The sequence below is a fragment of the Haliotis rubra genome, unplaced genomic scaffold (assembly GCF_003918875.1).
Source record: "Haliotis rubra isolate DU_JTF1 unplaced genomic scaffold, ASM391887v1 Scf806, whole genome shotgun sequence".
NCBI lineage: Eukaryota > Metazoa > Mollusca > Gastropoda > Lepetellida > Haliotidae > Haliotis > Haliotis rubra.
Genome location: NW_025767531.1, coordinates 415,965 through 440,059, shown reverse-complemented (window position 1 = coordinate 440,059; position 24,095 = coordinate 415,965). Strand labels below are relative to the sequence as shown.

At 35.6% G+C, this 24,095-nt stretch overlaps 1 protein-coding gene across 1 annotated transcript in view; it reads left to right on the top strand.

The window, feature by feature from the left end:
• Positions 1-23,072, top strand: part of LOC124261740 (nephrin-like) — a 54,098-nt gene extending 31,026 nt beyond the window's left edge. The window contains exons 2-4 of the mRNA XM_046696091.1: positions 20,417-20,704; positions 21,746-22,036; positions 22,614-23,072. Coding sequence (XP_046552047.1) covers positions 20,417-20,704; positions 21,746-22,036; positions 22,614-22,990 — 956 coding nt within the window. The 3' untranslated portion in view covers positions 22,991-23,072. The remainder of the gene's footprint in view (positions 1-20,416; positions 20,705-21,745; positions 22,037-22,613) is intronic.
• The last annotated feature ends 1,023 nt before the right edge of the window (positions 23,073-24,095 follow it).

Genomic DNA, 24,095 nt, shown 5'->3' with positions numbered 1-24,095 from the left:
GATGTAAGGTAGTAAGTACACAATGCCCCCTTACACAAGAATTATAACAGATATAAGGTAGTAAATACACAATGCCCTCTTACACAACAATGATAACAGTTATAAGGCAGTAAATACACAATGCCCCCTTACACAACAATGATAACAGATATAAGGTAGTAAATACTCAATGCCCCCTTACACAACAATGATAACAGATATAAGGTAGTAAATACACAATGCCCCCTTACACAACAATTATAACAGATATAAGGTAGTAAATACACAATGCCCCCTTACACAACAATGATAACAGTGATAAGGCAGTAAATACACAATGCCCCCTTACACAACAATGATAACAGATATAAGGTAGTAAATACACAATGCCCCCTTACACAACAATGATAACAGTGATAAGGCAGTAAATACACAATGCCCCCTTACACAACAATGATAACAGTGATAAGGTAGTAAATACTCAATGCCCCCTTACACAACAATGATAACAGATATAAGGTAGTAAATACACAATGCCCCCTTACACAACAATGATAACAGTGATAAGGCAGTAAATACACAATGCCCCCTTACACAACAATGATAACAGTTATAAGGTAGTAAATACTCAATGCCCCCTTACACAACAATCATAACAGATATAAGGTAGTAAATACACAATGCCCCCTTACACAACAATTATAACAGATGTAAGGTAGTAAATACACAATGCCCCCTTACACAACAATGATAACAGTTATAAGGTAGTTAATACACAATGTCCCCTTACACAACAATGATAACAGATATAATGTAGTAAATACACAATGCCCCCTTACACAACAATTATAACAGATGTAAGGTAGTGAATACACAATGCCCCCTTACACAACAATCATAACAGATATAATGTAGTAAATACACAATGCCCCCTTACACAACAATTATAACAGATATAAGATAGTAAATACACAATGCCCCCTTACACAACAATTATAACAGATATAAGGTAGTAAATACACAATGCCCCCTTACACAACAATGATAACAGATATAAGGTAGTAAATACACAATGCTTATTACACAACAATGATAACAGTTATAAGGTAGTAAATACACAATGCCCCTTACACAACAATGATAACAGTGGTATAAGGTAGTAAATACACAATGCCCCCTTACACAACAATGATAACAGTTATAAGGTAGTAAATACACAATGCCCCCTACACAACAATGATAACAGATATAATGTAGTAAATACACAATGCCCACTAACACAACAATGATAACAGATAACCGGATTTGATGTAGTAAATACACAATGCCCCCTTACACAACAATGATAACAGATGTAAGGTGGTTAATACACAATGCCCCTTACACAACAATTATAACAGATATAAGGTAGTAAATACACAATGCCCCCTTACACAACAATTATAACAGATGTAAGGTGAGTAAATACACAATGCCCCTTACACAACAATGATAACAGATATAAGGTAGTAAATACACAATGCCCCTTACACAACAATGATATAACAGTTTAAAGGTAGTAAATACACAATGCCCCCTTACACAACAATTATAACAGATATAAGGTAGTAAATACACAATGCCCCCTTACACAACAATGATAACAGTTTAAAGGTAGTAAATACACAATGCCCCCTTACACAACAATGATAACAGTTATAAGGTAGTAAATACACAATGCCCCCTTACACAACAATTATAACAGATGTAAGGTAGTAAATACACAATGCCCCCTTACACAACAATGATAACAGATATAAGGTAGTAAATACACAATGCCCCTTACACAACAATGATAACAGATATAAGGTAGTAAATACACAATGCTTATACACAACAATGATAACAGATATAAGGTAGTAAATACACAATGCCCCCTTACACAACAATTATAACAGATATAAGGTAGTAAATACACAATGCCCCCTTACACAACAATGATAACAGATATAAGGTAGTAAATACACAATGCCCCCTTACACAACAATGATAACAGATATAAGGTAGTAAATACACAATGCCCCCTTACACAACAATGATAACAGTTATAAGGTAGTAAATACACAATGCCCCCTTACACAACAATGATAACAGATGTAAGGTAGTAAATACACAATGCCCCCTTACACAACAATGATAACAAATATAAGGTAGGAAATACACAATGCCCCCTTACACAACAATTATAACAGATATAAGGTAGTAAATACTCAATGCCCCCTTACACAATAAGGATAACAGATATAAGGTAGTAAGTACACAATGCCTCCTTACACAACAATTATAACAGATATAAGGTAGTAAATACACAATGACCCCTTACACACAACAATGATAACAGTGATATAAGGCAGTAAATACACAATGCCCCTTACACAACAATGATAACAGATATAAGGTAGTAAATACACAATGCCCCTTACACAACAATTATAACAGATATAAGGTAGGAAATACACAATGCCCCCTACACAACAATTATAACAGATATAAGGTAGTAAATACTCAATGCCCCCTTACACACAATGATAATGATAACAGATATAAGGTAGTAAATACACAATGCCCCCTTACACAACAATTATAACAGATATAAGGTGAGTAAATACACAATGACCCCTTACACAACAATGATAACAGTGATAAGGCAGTAAATACACAATGGCCCCCTATACACAACAATGATAACAGATATAAGATTAGTAAAATACACAATGCCCCTTACACAAACAATGATAACAGATATGAGGTAGTAAATACTCAATGCCCTTACACAACAATGATAACAGATATAAGGTAGTAAATACACAATGCCCCCTACACAACAATGATAACAGATATAAGGTTGTAAATACACAATGCCCCCTTACACAACAATGATAACAGATATAAGGTGAGTAAATACACAATGCCCCCTTACACAACAATTATAACAGATATAATGTAGTAAATGCACAATGCCCCTTACACAACAATGATAACAGATATAAGGTTAGTAAATACACATGCCCCTTACACAACAATGATAACAGTTATAAGGTAGTAAATACACAATGCCCCCTTACACAACAATGATAACAGATATAAGGTAGTAAATACACAATGCCCCCTTACACAACAATGATAACAGATATAATGTAGTAAATACACAATGTCCCCTTACACAACAATGATAACAGATATAAGGTAGTAAATACACAATGCCCCCTTACACAACAATGATAACAGTTATAAGGTAGTAAATACACAATGCCCCCACAAACAATGATAACAGATATAAGGGTAGTAAATACACAATGCCCCTATACACAACAATGATAACAGATATAAGGTAGTAAATACACAATGCCCCTTACACAACAATGATAACAGATATAAGGTAGTAAATACACAATGCCCCTTACACAACCCTTACACAACAATGATAACAGTTATAAGGTAGGTAAATACACAATGCCCCCTTACACAACAATGATAACAGATATAAGGCAGTAAATACACAATGCCCCTTACACAACAATGATAACAGATATAAGGTAGTAAATACACAATGTCCCCTTACACAACAATGATAACAGATATAAGGCAGTAAATACACAATGCCCCTTACACACAATGATAACAGATATAAGGTAGTAAATACACAATGCCCTCTTATACAACAATTATAACAGTTATAAGGCAGTAAATACACAATGCCCCTACACACAACAATGATAACAGATATAAGGTAGTAAATACACAATGCCCCTTACACAACAATGATAACAGATATAAGGTAGTAAATACACAATGCCCCTTACACAACAATTATAACAGATATAAGGTAGTAAATACACAATGTATACACAACAATGATAACAGTGATAAGGCAGTAAATACACAATGCCCCTTACACAACAATGATAACAGATATAAGGTGGTAAATACACAATGCCCCCTTACACAACAATGATAACAGTGATAAGGCAGTAAATACACAATGCCCCCCTTACACAACAATGATAACAGTTATAAGGTAGTAAATACACAATGCCCCTTACACAACAATGATAACAGATATAAGGTATTAAATACACAATGCCCCTTACACAACAATTATAACAGATATAAGGTAGTAAATACTCAATGCCCCTTACACAACAATGATAACAGATATAAGGTAAAGAGTAAATACACAATGCCCCAGTTATACACAAATGCCCTTACACAACAATGATAACAGTTATAAGGTAGTAAATACACAATGCCCCCTTACACAACAATGATAACAGTTATAAGGCAGTAAATACACAATGCCCCCTTACACAACAATGATAACAGATATAAGGTAGTAAATACACAATGCCCCTTACACAACAATGATAACAGATATAAGGCAGTAAATACACAATGCCCCCTTACACAACAATGATAACAGATATAAGGTAGTAAATACACAATGCCCCTTACACAACAATGATAACAGATATAAGGTAGTAAATACTCAATGCCCCTTACACAACAATGATAACAGATATAAGGTAGTAAATACACAATGCCCCTTACACAACAATGATAACAGTTATAAGGTAGTAAATACACAATGCCCCTTACACAACAATGATAACAGATGTAAGGTAGTAAATACACAATGCCCCTTACACAACAATGATAACAGATATAAGGTAGTAAATACACAATGCCCCCTTACACAACAATGATAACAGTTATAAGGTAGTAAATACACAATGCCCCTTACACAACAATGATAACAGATATAAGGTAGTAAATACACAATGCCCCCTTACACAACAATGATAACAGATATAATGTAGTAAATACACAATGCCCACTTACACAACAATGATAACAGTTTTGATGTAGTAAATACACAATGCCCCCTATACACAACAATGATAACAGATGTAAGGTAGTAAATACACAATGCCCCCTTACACAACAATGATAACAGATATAAGGTAGTAAATACACAATGCCCCCTTACACAACAATGATGACAGATATAAGGTAGTAAATACACAATGCCCCCTTACACAACAATGATAACAGATATAAGGTAGTAAATACACAATGCCCCTTACACAACAATGATAACAGATATAAGGTAGTAAATACACAATGCCCCCTTACACAACAATGATAACAGATATAAGGTAGTAAATACACAATGCCCACTTACACAACAATGATAACAGTTATAATGTAGTAAATACACAATGCCCCCTTACACAACAATGATAACAGATGTAAGGTAGTAAATACACAATGCCCCCTTACACAACAATGATAACAGATATAAGGTAGTAAATACACAATGCCCCTTACACAACAATGATAACAGATGTAAGGTAGTAAGTACACAATGCCCCCTACACAACAATTATAACAGATATAAGGTGAGTAAATACACAATGCCCTCTTATGCAACAATGATAACAGTTATAAGGCAGTAAATACACAATGCCCCCTTACACAACAATGATAACAGATATAAGGTAGTAAATACACAATGCCCCTTACACAACAATGATAACAGATATAAGGTAGTAAATACACAATGCCCCCTTACACAACAATGATGATAAACAGATATAAGGTAGTAAATACACAATGCCCCTTACACAACAATGATAACAGTGATAAGGCAGTAAATACACAATGCCCCTTACACAACAATGATAACAGATATAAGGTAGTAAATACACAATGCCCCTTACACAACAATGATAACAGATATAAGGCAGTAAATACACAATGCCCCCTACACAACAATGATAACAGTTATAAGGTGAGTAAATACACAATGCCCCTACACAACAATGATAACAGATATAAGGTAGTAAATACACAATGCCCCTTACACACAACAATGATAACAGATATAAGGTAGTAAATACACAATGCCCCCTTACACAACAATGATAACAGATATAAGGTAGTAAATACACAATGCCCCTTACACAACAATGATAACAGTTATAAGGTAGTAAATACACAATGCCCCTTACACAACAATGATAACAGATATAAGGTAGTAAATACACAATGCCCCCTTACACAACAATGATAACAGATATAATGTAGTAAATACACAATGCCCCCTTACACAACAATGATAACAGATATAAGGTAGTAAATACACAATGCCCCTTACACAACAATGATTAGAGTTAACAGATATAAGGTGGTAAATGCACATGCCCCTTACACAACAATGATAACAGATATAAGGTAGTAAATACACAATGCCCCCTTACACAACAATGATAACAGATATAAGGTAGTAAATACACAATGCCCCCTTACACAACAATGATAACAGATATAAGGTAGTAAATACACAATGCCCCCTTACACAACAATGATAACAGTTATAAGGTAGTAAATACACAATGCCCCTTACACAACAATGATAACAGTTATAAGGCAGTAAATACACAATGCCCCCTTACACAACAATGATAACAGATATAAGGTAGTAAATACACAATGTCCCCTTACACAACAATGATAACAGATATAAGGCAGTAAATACACAATGCCCCCTTACACAACAATGATAACAGATATAAGGTAGTAAATACACAATGCCCTCTTACACAACAATGATAACAGTTATAAGGCAGTAAATACACAATGCCCCCTTACACAACAATGATAACAGATATAAGGTAGTAAATACTCAATGCCCCCTTACACAACAATGATAACAGATATAAGGTAGTAAATACACAATGCCCCCTTACACAACAATTATAACAGATATAAGGTAGTAAATACACAATGCCCCCTTACACAACAATGATAACAGATATAAGGCAGTAAATACACAATGCCCCCTTACACAACAATGATAACAGATATAAGGTAGTAAATACACAATGCCCCTTATACACAACAATGATAACAGATATAAGGCAGTAAATACACAATGCCCCTTACACAAACAATGATAACAGATATAAGGTAGTAAATACACAATGCCCCTTACACAACAATGATAACAGATATAAGGTAGTAAATACACAATGCCCCCTTACACAACAATGATAACAGATATAAGGGGTAGTAAATACACAATGCCCCTTACACAACAATGATAACAGATATAAGGTAGTAAATACACAATGCCCCCTTACACAACAATGATAACAGATATAAGGTAGTAAATACACAATGCCCCTTACACAACAATGATAACAGTTATAAGGCAGTAAATACACAATGCCCCCTTACACAACAATGATAACAGATATAAGGTAGTAAATACACAATGCCCCTTTACACAACAATGATAACAGATATAAGGTAGTAAATACACAATGCCCCTTACACAACAATGATAACAGATATAAGGTAGTAAATACACAATGCCCCTTACACAACAATGATAACAGTTATAAGGTAGTAAATACACAATGCCCCTTACACAACAATGATAACAGATATAAGGTAGTAAATACACAATGCCCCCTTACACAACAATGATAACAGATATAAGGTAGTAAATACACAATGCCCCTTACACAACAATGATAACAGATATAAGGTAGTAAATACACAATGCCCCCTACACAACAATGATAACAGTTATAAGGTAGTAAATACACAATGCCCCCTTACACAACAATGATAACAGTTATAAGGCAGTAAATACACAATGCCCCTTACACAACAATGATAACAGATATAAGGCAGTAAATACACAATGCCCCTTACACAACAATGATAACAGATATAAGGCAGTAAATACACAATGCCCCTTACACAACAATGATAACAGTTATAAGGTAGTAAATACACAATGCCCCTTACACAACAATGATAACAGATATAAGGTGGTAAATACACAATGCCCCCTACACAACAATGATAACAGATATAAGGTAGTAAATACACAATGCCCCCTTACACAACAATGATAACAGATATAAGGTAGTAAATACACAATGCCCCCTTACACAACAATGATAACAGATATAAGGTGAGTAAATACACAATGCCCCCTTACACAACAATGATAACAGTGATAAAGGCAGTAAATACACAATGCCCCTTACACAACAATGATAACAGATATAAGGTAGTAAATACACAATGTCCCCCTTACACAACAATGATAACAGATATAAGGTAGTAAATACACAATGCCCCTTACACAACAATGATAACAGATATAAGGGTAGTAAATACACAATGCCCCTTACACAACAATGATAACAGTTATAAGGCAGTAAATACACAATGCCCCTTACACAACAATGATAACAGATATAAGGTAGTAAATACACAATGCCCCCTTACACAACAATGATAACAGATATAAGGCAGTAAATACACAATGCCCCCTTACACAACAATGATAACAGATATAAGGATAAGGCAGTAAATACACAATGCCCCCTTACACAACAATGATAACAGATATAAGGTAGTAAATACACAATGCCCCCTTACACAACAATGATAACAGATATAAGGTAGTAAATACACAATGCCCCCTTACACAACAATGATAACAGATATAAGGTAGTAAATACACAATGTCCCCTTACACAACAATGATAACAGATATAAGGTAGTAAATACACAATGCCCCCTTACACAACAATGATAACAGATATAAGGTAGTAAATACACAATGCCCCTTACACAACAATGATAACAGATATAAGGTAGTAAATACACAATGCCCCCTTACACAACAATGATAACAGATATAAGGTAGTAAATACACAATGTCCCCTTACACAACAATGATAACAGATATAAGGTAGTAAATACACAATGCCCCCTTACACAACAATGATAACAGTTATAAGGTAGTAAATACACAATGCCCCCTTACACAACAATGATAACAGATATAAGGTAGTAAATACACAATGCCCCCTTACACAACAATGATAACAGATATAAGGTAGTAAATACACAATGCCCCCTTACACAACAATGATAACAGATATAAGGTAGTAAATACACAATGCCCCCTTACACAACAATGATAACAGTTATAAGGTAGTAAATACACAATGCCCCTTACACAACAATGATAACAGATATAAGGCAGTAAATACACAATGCCCCCTTACACAACAATGATAACAGATATAAGGTAGTAAATACACAATGTCCCCTTACACAACAATGATAACAGATATAAGGCAGTAAATACACAATGCCCCCTTACACAACAATGATAACAGATATAAGGTAGTAAATACACAATGCCCTCTTACACAACAATGATAACAGTTATAAGGCAGTAAATACACAATGCCCCCTTACACAACAATGATAACAGATATAAGGTAGTAAATACACAATGCCCCCTTACACAACAATGATAACAGATATAAGGTAGTAAATACACAATGCCCCTTACACACAACAATGATAACAGATATAAGGTAGTAAATACACAATGCCCCTTACACAACAATGATAACAGTGATAAGGCAGTAAATACACAATGCCCCCTTACACAACAATGATAACAGATATAAGGTAGTAAATACACAATGCCCCCTTACACAACAATGATAACAGTGATAAGGCAGTAAATACACAATGCCCCTTACACAACAATGATAACAGTTATAAGGTAGTAAATACACAATGCCCCTTACACAACAATGATAACAGATATAAGGTAGTAAATACACAATGCCCCTTACACAACAATGATAACAGATATAAGGTAGTAAATACACAATGCCCCTTACACAACAATGATAACAGATATAAGGTAGTAAATACACAATGCCCCTTACACAACAATGATAACAGTTATAAGGTAGTAAATACACAATGCCCCCTTACACAACAATGATAACAGTTATAAGGCAGTAAATACACAATGCCCCTTACACAACAATGATAACAGATATAAGGTAGTAAATACACAATGCCCCCTTACACAACAATGATAACAGATATAAGGCAGTAAATACACAATGCCCCCTTACACAACAATGATAACAGATATAAGGTAGTAAATACACAATGCCCCTTACACAACAATGATAACAGATATAAGGTAGTAAATACACAATGCCCCTTACACAACAATGATAACAGATATAAGGCAGTAAATACACAATGCCCCCTTACACAACAATGATAACAGATATAAGGTAGTAAATACACAATGCCCCCTTACACAACAATGATAACAGATATAAGGTAGTAAATACACAATGCCCCTTACACAACAATGATAACAGATATAAGGTAGTAAATACACAATGCCCCTTACACAACAATGATAACAGTTATAAGGTAGTAAATACACAATGCCCCTTACACAACAATGATAACAGATATAAGGTAGTAAATACACAATGCCCCCTTACACAACAATGATAACAGATATAAGGTAGTAAATACACAATGCCCACTTACACAACAATGATAACAGTTATAAGGTTGTAAATACACAATGCCCCCTTACACAACAATGATAACAGATATAAGGTAGTAAATACACAATGCCCCCTTACACAACAATGATAACAGATATAAGGTAGTAAATACACAATGCCCCCTTACACAACAATGATAACAGATATAAGGTAGTAAATACACAATGCCCCCTTACACAACAATGATAACAGATATAAGGTAGTAAATACACAATGCCCCTTACACAACAATGATAACAGATATAAGGTAGTAAATACACAATGCCCCCTTACACAACAATGATAACAGATATAAGGTAGTAAATACACAATGCCCCTTACACAACAATGATAACAGAACAGATATAAGGTAGTAAATACACAATGCCCCTTACACAACAATGATAACAGATATAAGGTAGTAAATACACAATGCCCCCTTACACAACAATGATAACAGATATAAGGTAGTAAATACACAATGCCCCCTTACACAACAATGATAACAGATGTAAGGTAGTAAATACACAATGCCCCCTTACACAACAATGATAACAGATATAAGGTAGTAAATACACAATGCCCCCTTACACAACAATGATAACAGTTATAAGGCAGTAAATACACAATGCCCCCTTACACAACAATGATAACAGATATAAGGTAGTAAATACACAATGCCCCCTTACACAACAATGATAACAGATATAAGGTAGTAAATACACAATGCCCCTTACACAACAATGATAACAGATATAAGGTAGTAAATACACAATGCCCCTTACACAACAATGATAACAGTGATAAGGCAGTAAATACACAATGCCCCCTTACACAACAATGATAACAGATATAAGGTAGTAAATACACAATGCCCCCTTACACAACAATGATAACAGTGATAAGGCAGTAAATACACAATGCCCCCTTACACAACAATGATAACAGTTATAAGGTAGTAAATACACAATGCCCCTTACACAACAATGATAACAGATATAAGGTAGTAAATACACAATGCCCCCTTACACAACAATGATAACAGATATAAGGTAGTAAATACACAATGCCCCTTACACAACAATGATAACAGATATAAGGTAGTAAATACACAATGCCCCTTACACAACAACAATGATAACAGATGTAAGGTAGTAAATACACAATGCCCCCTTACACAACAATGATAACAGATATAAGGTAGTAAATACACAATGCCCCTTACACAACAATGATAACAGATATAAGGCAGTAAAATACACAATGCCCCCTTACACAACAATGATAACAGTTATAAGGTAGTAAATACACAATGCCCCTTACACAACAATGATAACAGATATAAGGTAGTAAATACACAATGCCCCCTTACACAACAATGATAACAGATATAAGGTAGTAAATACACAATGCCCCCTTACACAACAATGATAACAGATATAAGGTAGTAAATACACAATGCCCCTTACACAACAATGATAACAGATATAAGGTAGTAAATACACAATGCCCCTTACACACAACAATGATAACAGATATAAGGTAGTAAATACACAATGCCCCTTACACAACAATGATAACAGATATAAGGTAGTAAATACACAATGCCCCCTTACACAACAATGATAACAGTTATAAGGTAGTAAATACACAATGCCCCCTTACACAACAATGATAACAGTTATAAGGTAGTAAATACACAATGCCCCTTACACAACAATGATAACAGATATAAGGTAGTAAATACACAATGCCCCTTACACAACAATGATAACAGATATAAGGTAGTAAATACACAATGCCCCCTACACAACAATGATAACAGATATAGGGTAGTAGTAAATACACAATGCCCCCTTACACAACAATGATAACAGATATAAGGTAGTAAATACACAATGCCCCCTTACACAACAATGATAACAGATATAAGGATGGTAGTAAATACACAATGCCCCCTTACACAACAATGATAACAGATATAAGGTAGTAAATACACAATGCCCCTTACACAACAATGATAACAGATATAAGGTGAAGTAAATACACAATGCCCCCTTACACAACAATGATAACAGATATAAGGTAGTAAATACACAATGCCCCCTTACACAACAATGATAACAGATATAAGGTAGTAAATACACAATGCCCCTTACACAACAATGATAACAGATATAAGGTAGTAAATACACAATGCCCCCTTACACAACAATGATAACAGATATAAGGTAGTAAATACACAATGCCCCTTACACAACAATGATAACAGATATAAGGTGGTAAATACACAATGCCCCCTTACACAACAATGATAACAGATATAAGGTAGTAAATACACAATGCCCCTATACACAACAATGATAACAGATATAAGGTGGTAAATACACAATGCCCCTTACACAACAATGATAACAGATATAAGGCAGTAAATACACAATGCCCCTTACACAACAATGATAACAGTTATAAGGTAGTAAATACACAATGCCCCTTACACAACAATGATAACAGATATAAGGTAGTAAATACACAATGCCCCTTACACAACAATGATAACAGATATATAAGGTGGTAAAATACACAATGCCCCCTTACACAACAATGATAACAGATATAAGGTAGTAAATACACAATGCCCCTTACACAACAATGATAACAGATATAAGGTAGTAAATACACAATGCCCCCTTACACAACAATGATAACAGATATAAGGCAGTAAATACACAATGCCCCCTTACACAACAATGATAACAGATATAAGGTAGTAAATACACAATGCCCCTACACAACAATGATAACAGATATAAGGTAGTAAATACACAATGCCCCTTACACAACAATGATAACAGATATAAGGTAGTAAATACACAATGCCCCTTACACAACAATGATAACAGATATAAGGTAGTAAATACACAATGCCCCTTACACAACAATGATAACAGATATAAGGTAGTAAATACACAATGCCCCTTACACAACAATGATAACAGATATAAGGTAGTAAATACACACAATGCCCCTTACACAACAATGATAACAGATATAAGGTAGTAAATACACAATGCCCCTTACACAACAATGATAACAGATATAAGGTAGTAAATACACAATGCCCCTTACACAACAATGATAACAGATATAAGGTAGTAAATACACAATGCCCCTTACACAACAATGATAACAGATATAAGGTAGTAAATACACAATGCCCCTTACACAACAATGATAACAGATATAAGGTAATGCCCCTTACACAACAATGATAACAGATATAAGGTAGTAAATACACAATGCCCCTTACACAACAATGATAACAGATATAAGGTAGTAAATACACAATGCCCCTTACACAACAATGATAACAGATATAAGGTAGTAAATACACAATGCCCCCTTACACAACAATGATAACAGATATAAGGTAGTAAATACACAATGCCCCCTTACACAACAATGATAACAGATATAAGGTAGTAAATACACAATGCCCCCTTACACAACAATGATAACAGATATAAGGTAGTAAATACACAATGCCCCTTACACAACAACAATGATAACAGATATAAGGTAGTAAATACACAATGCCCCCTTACACAACAATGATAACAGATATAAGGTAGTAAATACACAATGCCCCCTTACACAACAATGATAACAGATATAAGGTAGTAAATACACAATGCCCCCTTACACAACAATGATAACAGATATAAGGTAGTAAATACACAATGCCCCCTTACACAACAATGATGATAACAGATATAAGGTAGTAAATACACAATGCCCCTTACACAACAATGATAACAGATATAAGGTAGTAAATACACAATGCCCCCTTACACAACAATGATAACAGATATAAGGTAGTAAATACACAATGCCCCTTACACAACAATGATAACAGATATAAGGTAGTAAATACACAATGCCCCTTACACAACAATGATAACAGATATAAGGTAGTAAATACACAATGCCCCTTACACAACAATGATAACAGATATAAGGTAGTAAATACACAATGCCCCTTACACAACAATGATAACAGATATAAGGTAGTAAATACACAATGCCCCCTTACACAACAATGATAACAGATATAAGGCAGTAAATACACAATGCCCCTTACACAACAATGATAACAGATATAAGGTAGTAAATACACAATGCCCCTTACACAACAATGATAACAGATATAAGGTAGTAAATACACAATGCCCCTTACACAACAATGATAACAGATATAAGGTAGTAAATACACAATGCCCCCTTACACAACAATGATAACAGATATAAGGTAGTAAATACACAATGCCCCTTACACAACAATGATAACAGATATAAGGTAGTAAATACACAATGCCCCCTTACACAACAATGATAACAGATATAAGGTAGTAAATACACAATGCCCCCTTACACAACAATGATAACAGATATAAGGTAGTAAATACACAATGCCCCCTTACACAACAATGATAACAGATATAAGGTAGTAAATACACAATGCCCCTTACACAACAATGATAACAGATATAAGGTAGTAAATACACAATGCCCCTTACACAACAATGATAACAGATATAAGGTAGTAAATACACAATGCCCCTTACACAACAATGATAACAGATATAAGGTAGTAAATACACAATGCCCCTTACACAACAACAATGATAACAGATATAAGGTAGTAAATACACAATGCCCCCTTACACAACAATGATAACAGATATAAGGTAGTAAATACACAATGCCCCCTTACACAACAATGATAACAGATATAAGGTAGTAAATACACAATGCCCCCTTACACAACAATGATAACAGATATAAGGTAGTAAATACACAATGCCCCCTTACACAACAATGATAACAGATATAAGGTAGTAAATACACAATGCCCCCTTACACAACAATGATAACAGATATAAGGTAGTAAATACACAATGCCCCCTTACACAACAATGATAACAGATATAAGGTAGTAAAATACACAATGCCCCTTACACAACAATGATAACAGATATAAGGTAGTAAATACACAATGCCCCCTTACACAACAATGATAACAGATATAAGGCAGTAAATACACAATGCCCCCTTACACAACAATGATAACAGATATAAGGTAGTAAATACACAATGCCCCTTACACAACAATGATAACAGATATAAGGTAGTAAATACACAATGCCCCCTACACAACAATGATAACAGATATAAGGTAGTAAATACACAATGCCCCCTTACACAACAATGATAACAGATATAAGGTAGTAAATACACAATGCCCCCTACACAACAATGATAACAGATATAAGGTAGTAAATACACAATGCCCCCTTACACAACAATGATAACAGATATAAGGTAGTAAATACACAATGCCCCCTTACACAACAATGATGAAACAGATATAAGGGTTAGTAAATACACAATGCCCCTTACACACAACAATGATAACAGATATAAGGTAGTAAATACACAATGCCCCCTTACACAACAATGATAACAGATATAAGGTAGTAAATACACAATGCCCCTTACACAACAATGATAACAGATATAAGGTAGTAAATACACAATGCCCCTTACACAACAATGATAACAGATATAAGGTAGTAAATACACAATGCCCCCTTACACAACAATGATAACAGATATAAGGTAGTAAATACACAATGCCCCCTTACACAACAATGATAACAGATATAAGGTAGTAAATACACAATGCCCCCTTACACAACAATGATAACAGATATAAGGTAGTAAATACACAATGCCCCTTACACAACAATGATAACAGATATAAGGTAGTAAATACACAATGCCCCCTTACACAACAATGATAACAGATATAAGGTAGTAAATACACAATGCCCCCTTACACAACAATGATAACAGATATAAGGTAGTAAATACACAATGCCCCTTACACAACAATGATAACAGATATAAGGTAGTAAATACACAATGCCCCCTTACACAACAATGATAACAGATATAAGGTAGTAAATACACAATGCCCCCTTACACAACAATGATAACAGATATAAGGTAGTAAATACACAATGCCCCCTTACACAACAATGATAACAGATATAAGGTAGTAAATACACAATGCCCCCTTACACAACAATGATAACAGATATAAGGTAGTAAATACACAATGCCCCCTTACACAACAATGATAACAGATATAAGGTAGTAAATACACAATGCCCCTTACACAACAATGATAACAGATATAAGGTAGTAAATACACAATGCCCCCTTACACAACAATGATAACAGATATAAGGTAGTAAATACACAATGCCCCTTACACACAACAATGATAACAGTTATAAGGTAGTAAATACACAATGCCCCCTTACACAACAATGATAACAGATATAAGGTAGTAAATACACAATGCCCCCTTACACAACAATGATAACAGTTATAAGGTAGTAAATACACAATGCCCCCTTACACAACAATGATAACAGATATAAGGTAGTAAATACACAATGCCCCCTTACACAACAATGATAACAGATATAAGGTAGTAAATACACAATGCCCCTTACACAACAATGATAACAGATATAAAGGTAGTAAATACACAATGCCCCTTACACAACAATGATAACAGATATAAGGTAGTAAATACAATGATAACAGATATAAGGCAGTAAATACACAATGCCCCCTTACACAACAATGATAACAGATATAAGGTAGTAAATACACAATGCCCCCTTACACAACAATGATAACAGATATAAGGTAGTAAATACACAATGCCCCCTTACACAACAATGATAACAGATATAAGGTAGTAAATACACAATGCCCCCACAATACACAACAATGATAACAGATATAAGGTAGTAAATACACAATGCCCCCTTACACAACAATGATAACAGATATAAGGCAGTAAATACACAATGCCCCCTTACACAACAATGATAACAGATATAAGGTAGTAAATACACAATGCCCCCTTACACAATGATAACAGATATAAGGTGGTAAATACACAATGCCCCTTACACAACAATGATAACAGATATAAGGTAGTAAATACACAATGCCCCTTACACAACAATGATAACAGATATAAGGTAGTAAATACACAATGCCCCCTTACACAACAATGATAACAGATATAAGGTGTAAATACACAATGCCCCCTTACACAACAATGATAACAGATATAAGGTAGTAAATACACAATGCCCCTTACACAACAATGATAACAGATATAAGGTAGTAAATACACAATAGTAAATACACAACAATGATAACAGCCCCTAGTAAACACACAATGATAACAGATATAAGGTAGTAAATACACAATGCCCCCTTACACAACAATGATAACAGATATAAGGTGAAGTAAATACACAATGCCCCACACAACAATGATAACAGATATAAGGTAGTAAATACACAATGCCCCCTTACACAACAATGATAACAGATATAAGGTAGTAAATATACACAATGCCCCTTACACAACAATGATAACAGATATAAGGTAGTAAATACACAATGCACACAAACAATGATAACAGTTATAAGGTAGTAAATACAAATGATAACACAACAATGATAACAGATATAAGGTAGTAAATACACAATGCCCCCTTACACAACAATGATAACAGATATAAGGTAGTAAATACACAATGCCCCCTTACACAACAATGATAACAGATATAAGGTAGTAAATACACAATGCCCCCTTACACAACAATGATAACAGATATAAGGTAGTAAATACACAATGCCCCTTACACAACAATGATAACAGATATAAGGTAGTAAATACACAATGCCCCCCTTACACAACAATGATAACAGATATAAGGTAGTAAATACACAATGCCCCTTACACAACAATGATAACAGATATAAGGTAGTAAATACACAATGCCCCCTTACACAACAATGATAACAGATATAAGGTAGTAAATACACAATGCCCCCTTACACAACAATGATAACAGATATAAGGTAGTAAATACACAATGCCCCCTTACACAACAATGATAACATATATAAGGTAGTAAATACACAATGCCCCCTTACACAACAATGATAACAGATATAAGGTAGTAAATACACAATGCCCCCTTACACAACAATGATAACAGATATAAGGTAGTAAATACACAATGCCCCCTTACACAACAATGATAACAGATATAAGGTAGTAAATACACAATGCCCCCTTACACAACAATGATAACAGATATAAGGTAGTAAATACACAATGCCCCTTACACAACAATGATAACAGATATAAGGTAGTAAATACACAATGCCCCCTTACACAACAATGATAACAGATATAAGGTAGTAAATACACAATGCCCCCTTACACAACAATGATAACAGATATAAGGTAGTAAATACACAATGCCCCCTTACACAACAATGATAACAGATATAAGGTAGTAAATACACAATGCCCCCTTACACAACAATGATAACAGATATAAGGTAGTAAATACACAATGCCCCCTTACACAACAATGATAACAGATATAAGGTAGTAAATACACAATGCCCCTTACACAACAATGATAACAGATTATAAGGTGAGTAAATACACAATGCCCCCTACACAACAATGATAACAGATATAAGGTAGTAAATACACAATGCCCCCTTACACAACAATGATAACAGATATAAGGTAGTAAATACACAATGCCCCCTTACACAACAATGATAACAGATATAAGGTAGTAAATACACAATGCCCCTTACACAACAATGATAACAGATATAAGGTAGTAAATACACAATGCCCCCTTACACAACAATGATAACAGATATAAGGTAGTAAATACACAATGCCCCCTACACAACAATGATAACAGATATAAGGTAGTAAATACACAATGCCCCTACACAACAATGATAACAGATGTAAGGTAGTAAATACACAATGCCCCTACACAACAATGATAACAGATATAAGGTAGTAAATACACAATGCCCCTTACACAACAATGATAACAGATATAAGGTAGTAAATACACAATGCCCCTTACACAACAATGATAACAGATATAAGGTAGTAAATACACAATGCCCCTTACACAACAATGATAACAGATTATAAGGTAGTAAATACAATGCCCCCTTACACAACAATGATAACAGTTATAAGGTAGTAAATACACAATGCCCCTTACACAACAATGATAACAGATATAAGGTAGTAAATACACAATGCCCCTTACACAACAATGATAACAGATATAAGGTAGTAAATACACAATGCCCCTTACACAACAATGATAACAGATATAAGGTAGTAAATACACAATGCCCCTTACACAACAATGATAACAGATATAAGGTAGTAAATACACAATGCCCCCTTACACAACAATGATAACAGTTATAAGGGTAGTAAATACACAATGCCCCTTACACAACAATGATAACAGATATAAGGTAGTAAATACACAATGCCCCCTTACACAACAATGATAACAGATATAAGGTAGTAAATACACAATGCCCCCTTACACAACAATGATAACAGATATAAGGTAGTAAATACACAATGTCCCCTTACACAACAATGATAACAGTTATAAGGTAGTAAATACACAATGCCCCCTTACACAACAATGATAACAGTTATAAGGTAGTAAATACACAATGCCCCCTTACACAACAATGATAACAGATATAAGGTAGTAAATACGCAATGCCCCCTTTCAGACCTGTAAGTTCGACACGACATTGCTTAGCGCTGTCTATTGTTATATACACCATATGAAGGGGAACAGGGCGTGAGAAAAGCGGATCCATATGTGAAAAAGTAAGGTTATAGCTTCTGATTTATGTAAAACATAATTCTGCTAGGTTTTCCACAATCGTTTTCTTCAAACAAACTAGTATTTGAGTACTGTACATCAATGATAATCAATGACGACGTTACCCATAATTATACGGTGGTGTTTTAGATGCGCCTCGAGTAGAACGTTTTGGTTTCACATCTGGGGCCGGAAACGCGACGGTCAGGGAACACGACAACGTGACACTGCAGTGTGACGTCACAAGTAACCCGGGTTCATCCATTGAGATCAACAACACGACGTCCAGTATAGGAAGTAGCAGGACCAGCAACCCTGACCGTCAGACTCTCACCACGATGCTGCTACATGTGTCCTGCCTGGAAGGGGGAAATTACATCTGCGCTGCTAGGAACTTGATCGGAGAAGCTTCACAGACTGTCCCGTTACAAGTCAGGTGTAAGTAACATCCAAGAAGGGTTCTGTCTCCACTGTTCTTTTTGTATTGTACATCAAATACATGGGTCAAATGAACTGAACACAGTATAGGTACATATGAATGTTATAGTATAGATACACAGAGTCCTTTTCAAACACAACGACTCAAGCCTGTTGTTGTAAAATAAAACCCTCTAATTTTGAATTACTGAAACCAAAATCTGAATACCCCATGCTCAACACAACCAGTGAGAGATGTGGTCATTTCACAGTAGGGGAACCCGTGACAATTCACAGGTTACAAATAACGACCACACGAAGTGTCGCCCTGGCTGTGGCCAAGATTCAATACCCCGACCACTACTGACTAGTTTTAGGGGTGGTTATTCTTGCCAGTCTGATGTTTCGTAAGTTTTACGTGACCTTCTCAGTTGCGACACCATCTGTAGGCCAGGTTCAATAATACTGTTCCTGTCTGATTTTTTCACCTTGGGGCATGGGCTCAGACGGATGGCTGGTTAATTCAAAATATATAATCGTTTTTACTTTAAACTAATCCAGTAAATGTTTATGGCGACATTAGATTGCCTGGTCCTCCACTCGGGGGGGGAGGGATAACACTAACAATGTCATTGACTATGTTCAACCATCCTACAGAAGCCGGTATGTGTCAACGTATTTTACTGGTATATTGTTTCTGTTTCTGAGGCGGCAGAGTAGCCCAGTGGTTGAGTGGTTGACCCGGGTTCTATTCCCCACATACCTTGTGTGGACATGTCTCTGGTGTCCATGATAAAAACGGCGTTAAACCATACTTAATCACTCACTTCTGTTACAATAATTTGTTTGTATCTATGTAACTATGGGAATGAATAAAAAATAATCTTTAAAAAATGTTTAGAGACTACTTTGCCGATGGTATTTTTTCGTGAATTTAGAAAGATGTTTTCAACGATAACGTTTTGTTTGTTTTCATAACTGTGGAAAGCAAATACTGGTCCTGTTGGATTAGGTCCATTGTTCCATGTATATATTTTATGTCAGTCTGTATTGTTTATTCAGGTGTTCCAAGACGATATTCATTTTCATCTGAAACACTGGTGTTCACGTCGGGTCTGCACGAAAATGTCACTCTTAGTTTGACAGTCATAGCCTTCCCGCAGCCAACCTTCACATGGCGGAGAAGGTCAAATACAAGACCAATCAGTACTACTGCGGTCACCACTGAGGGTGTCCTTGTAACAGGAAGTGTGACCATATTTGATGTCAAAGAAGAGGACTATATTAATTACACTGTCAGCGTGACCAATACAGAAGGCTACCTGGATCTGGAGATACCTCTGGTTTCTAAATGTTAGTGATTTTTCTTAAAACATCACTTTTTCCTATGTCAGAGTGAAACGTGCCTATAACTGAGTATTTGATTGGAACATGTTCGTGAAACGTGTGTAGTACAAAATGGAGAAAAGTCTCAATGTAGCTGATATTTGGTTGAAAATGGAACATTGCTTGACAGCAAAGCATCATGCGGCAGACGGTGCCGTAGCCTAGAGGTGAAAGCGTTCGCTTGTCACGCCGAAGACCTGGTTCGATTTCCATTTCTGGTGTCTCTCCTTCGTGATTTTTGCACGAATATTGCTAGAAGCGGTGTAAAGACAAACTCACTATCTTACATCATCATGCAGCTTGAGATTAATCAAATGTGACGATAGTTAGATAGGTAATAGGTCACAAGTGATTAGCTTCAATTTTAACAGTCTACCACACCACGTCGATATTTCGTTAGAAAATGCATTTTCATCCAAAAGTGGATATAAGCATACACTTGTCATCATATAGAGAAGGGGATATATCAGTATTTAATCAAGTGTGATGACTCTGTTCAGACATACAGTAAAGCATTATCCATCATATCCCCCGTGTTTCACAGCCCGGCCGCACCTACCAAGCAATCTGAAGGCAGTAAACATCAGTCCCCGTTCAGTCACCCTGACATGGGAGAAAGGTTTCAACGGTGGCGCCAAACAAATGTTCAACATACAATACAGACAACCTGGCGGACAGTGGACCACCCATCCAACAAGGCCAACCGAGGACGATACCCTCCAGCTGGACATTGATGACCTCGAACCCGGAACATTCTACGAAATTCGGATTAATGCAAAGAATGAATATGGCACCAGCATCTACACCTCCGCCATTGTAACCACGGATACAGGTACATTCCTTCATATAGACATTATGTTTAGCATACAGATGTTTTGGTTTGGGAATTTTTGTTTTTGGGGGTGGGCTAAAGAGTATTAAACGCCAGCGGTTAATATACTATTCTCTATGATTTCTGACAGACACATGCATGTACGGGCGTGTGCGCGTGTATGTGTGTGTAACGTGTTGAATATATTTGGTTTGCAACAGAGAGACCGTTGCAAACACAACGATTCATACCTGCTTTGTAAAACCATCTAATTTTGAATTACCAAGACCAATATCTGAATACCCCATGCTCAACACAACCCGTGAGGGTGTGGTCGTGTTCACAGTGGAGGAACCTGTGACAACCCACAGGTTACAAATAACGACCACACAAAGTATCGCCCTGGCTGTGGCCTGCCAAGACTCAACACCCCGTACAACAACTCACTAGTGTTAGAGGATTGTTATTCTTGCTGTTTCCCTCCTTAGTTTCGTGTGACCTTCTGTGTGGCGACACCATCTGTAAGTCAACTTCAATGATGCTGTTCCTGGGTGCCTGTCTCTGCACATATATATTTACGATGTTGTGTGTTTAGTCTTCACTACAAAGATAACTCAAACATTTTATTGACCATGAACGTTTTACCTCAGTGTGTATCGTGTTCGTATTTGGCCCTCATCTACCAATAACTCGTTTCTCTGTTTGAAGAATTATATTTTTTTCTCTTTTCTCACATATCTTCATTGATCACTCATGTTTTCATTTTGTGTGAAACAACCATAGAATCGGAGTTCAAATATTTTTATGTTGTACATGTGTTTAATTTTTATCAGCGTCACAGAAACTCGTTTGTTTTGTTATTTAACGTCGAACCCAGCAATATTCCAGCTATATAACGGCGATCTGTAAATATTCGCGTCTGGGCCAGACAATCCGGTTATTGGCATCGTGCGCATCAATTTATACTGACATGCGTCAACCAGGTCAGCGAGCCTGACCATCTGATCCCGTTAGCGGACTTAGCCTGGCAACTCGGGACAAATTCCTACCCGGATCTTTACGGCAGGGATATCAGCATGCGAACAAGAGCAGTGAGACGTAGGGTTTCAATGGCTGTTGATCGTCCAATAACGACCCATGGCAGGGTGGATAATGCTTATTGTATTCACAGCGAACCCTTCTTGCGTGCCTGTCTATGTTGTGATCATCGCGTGT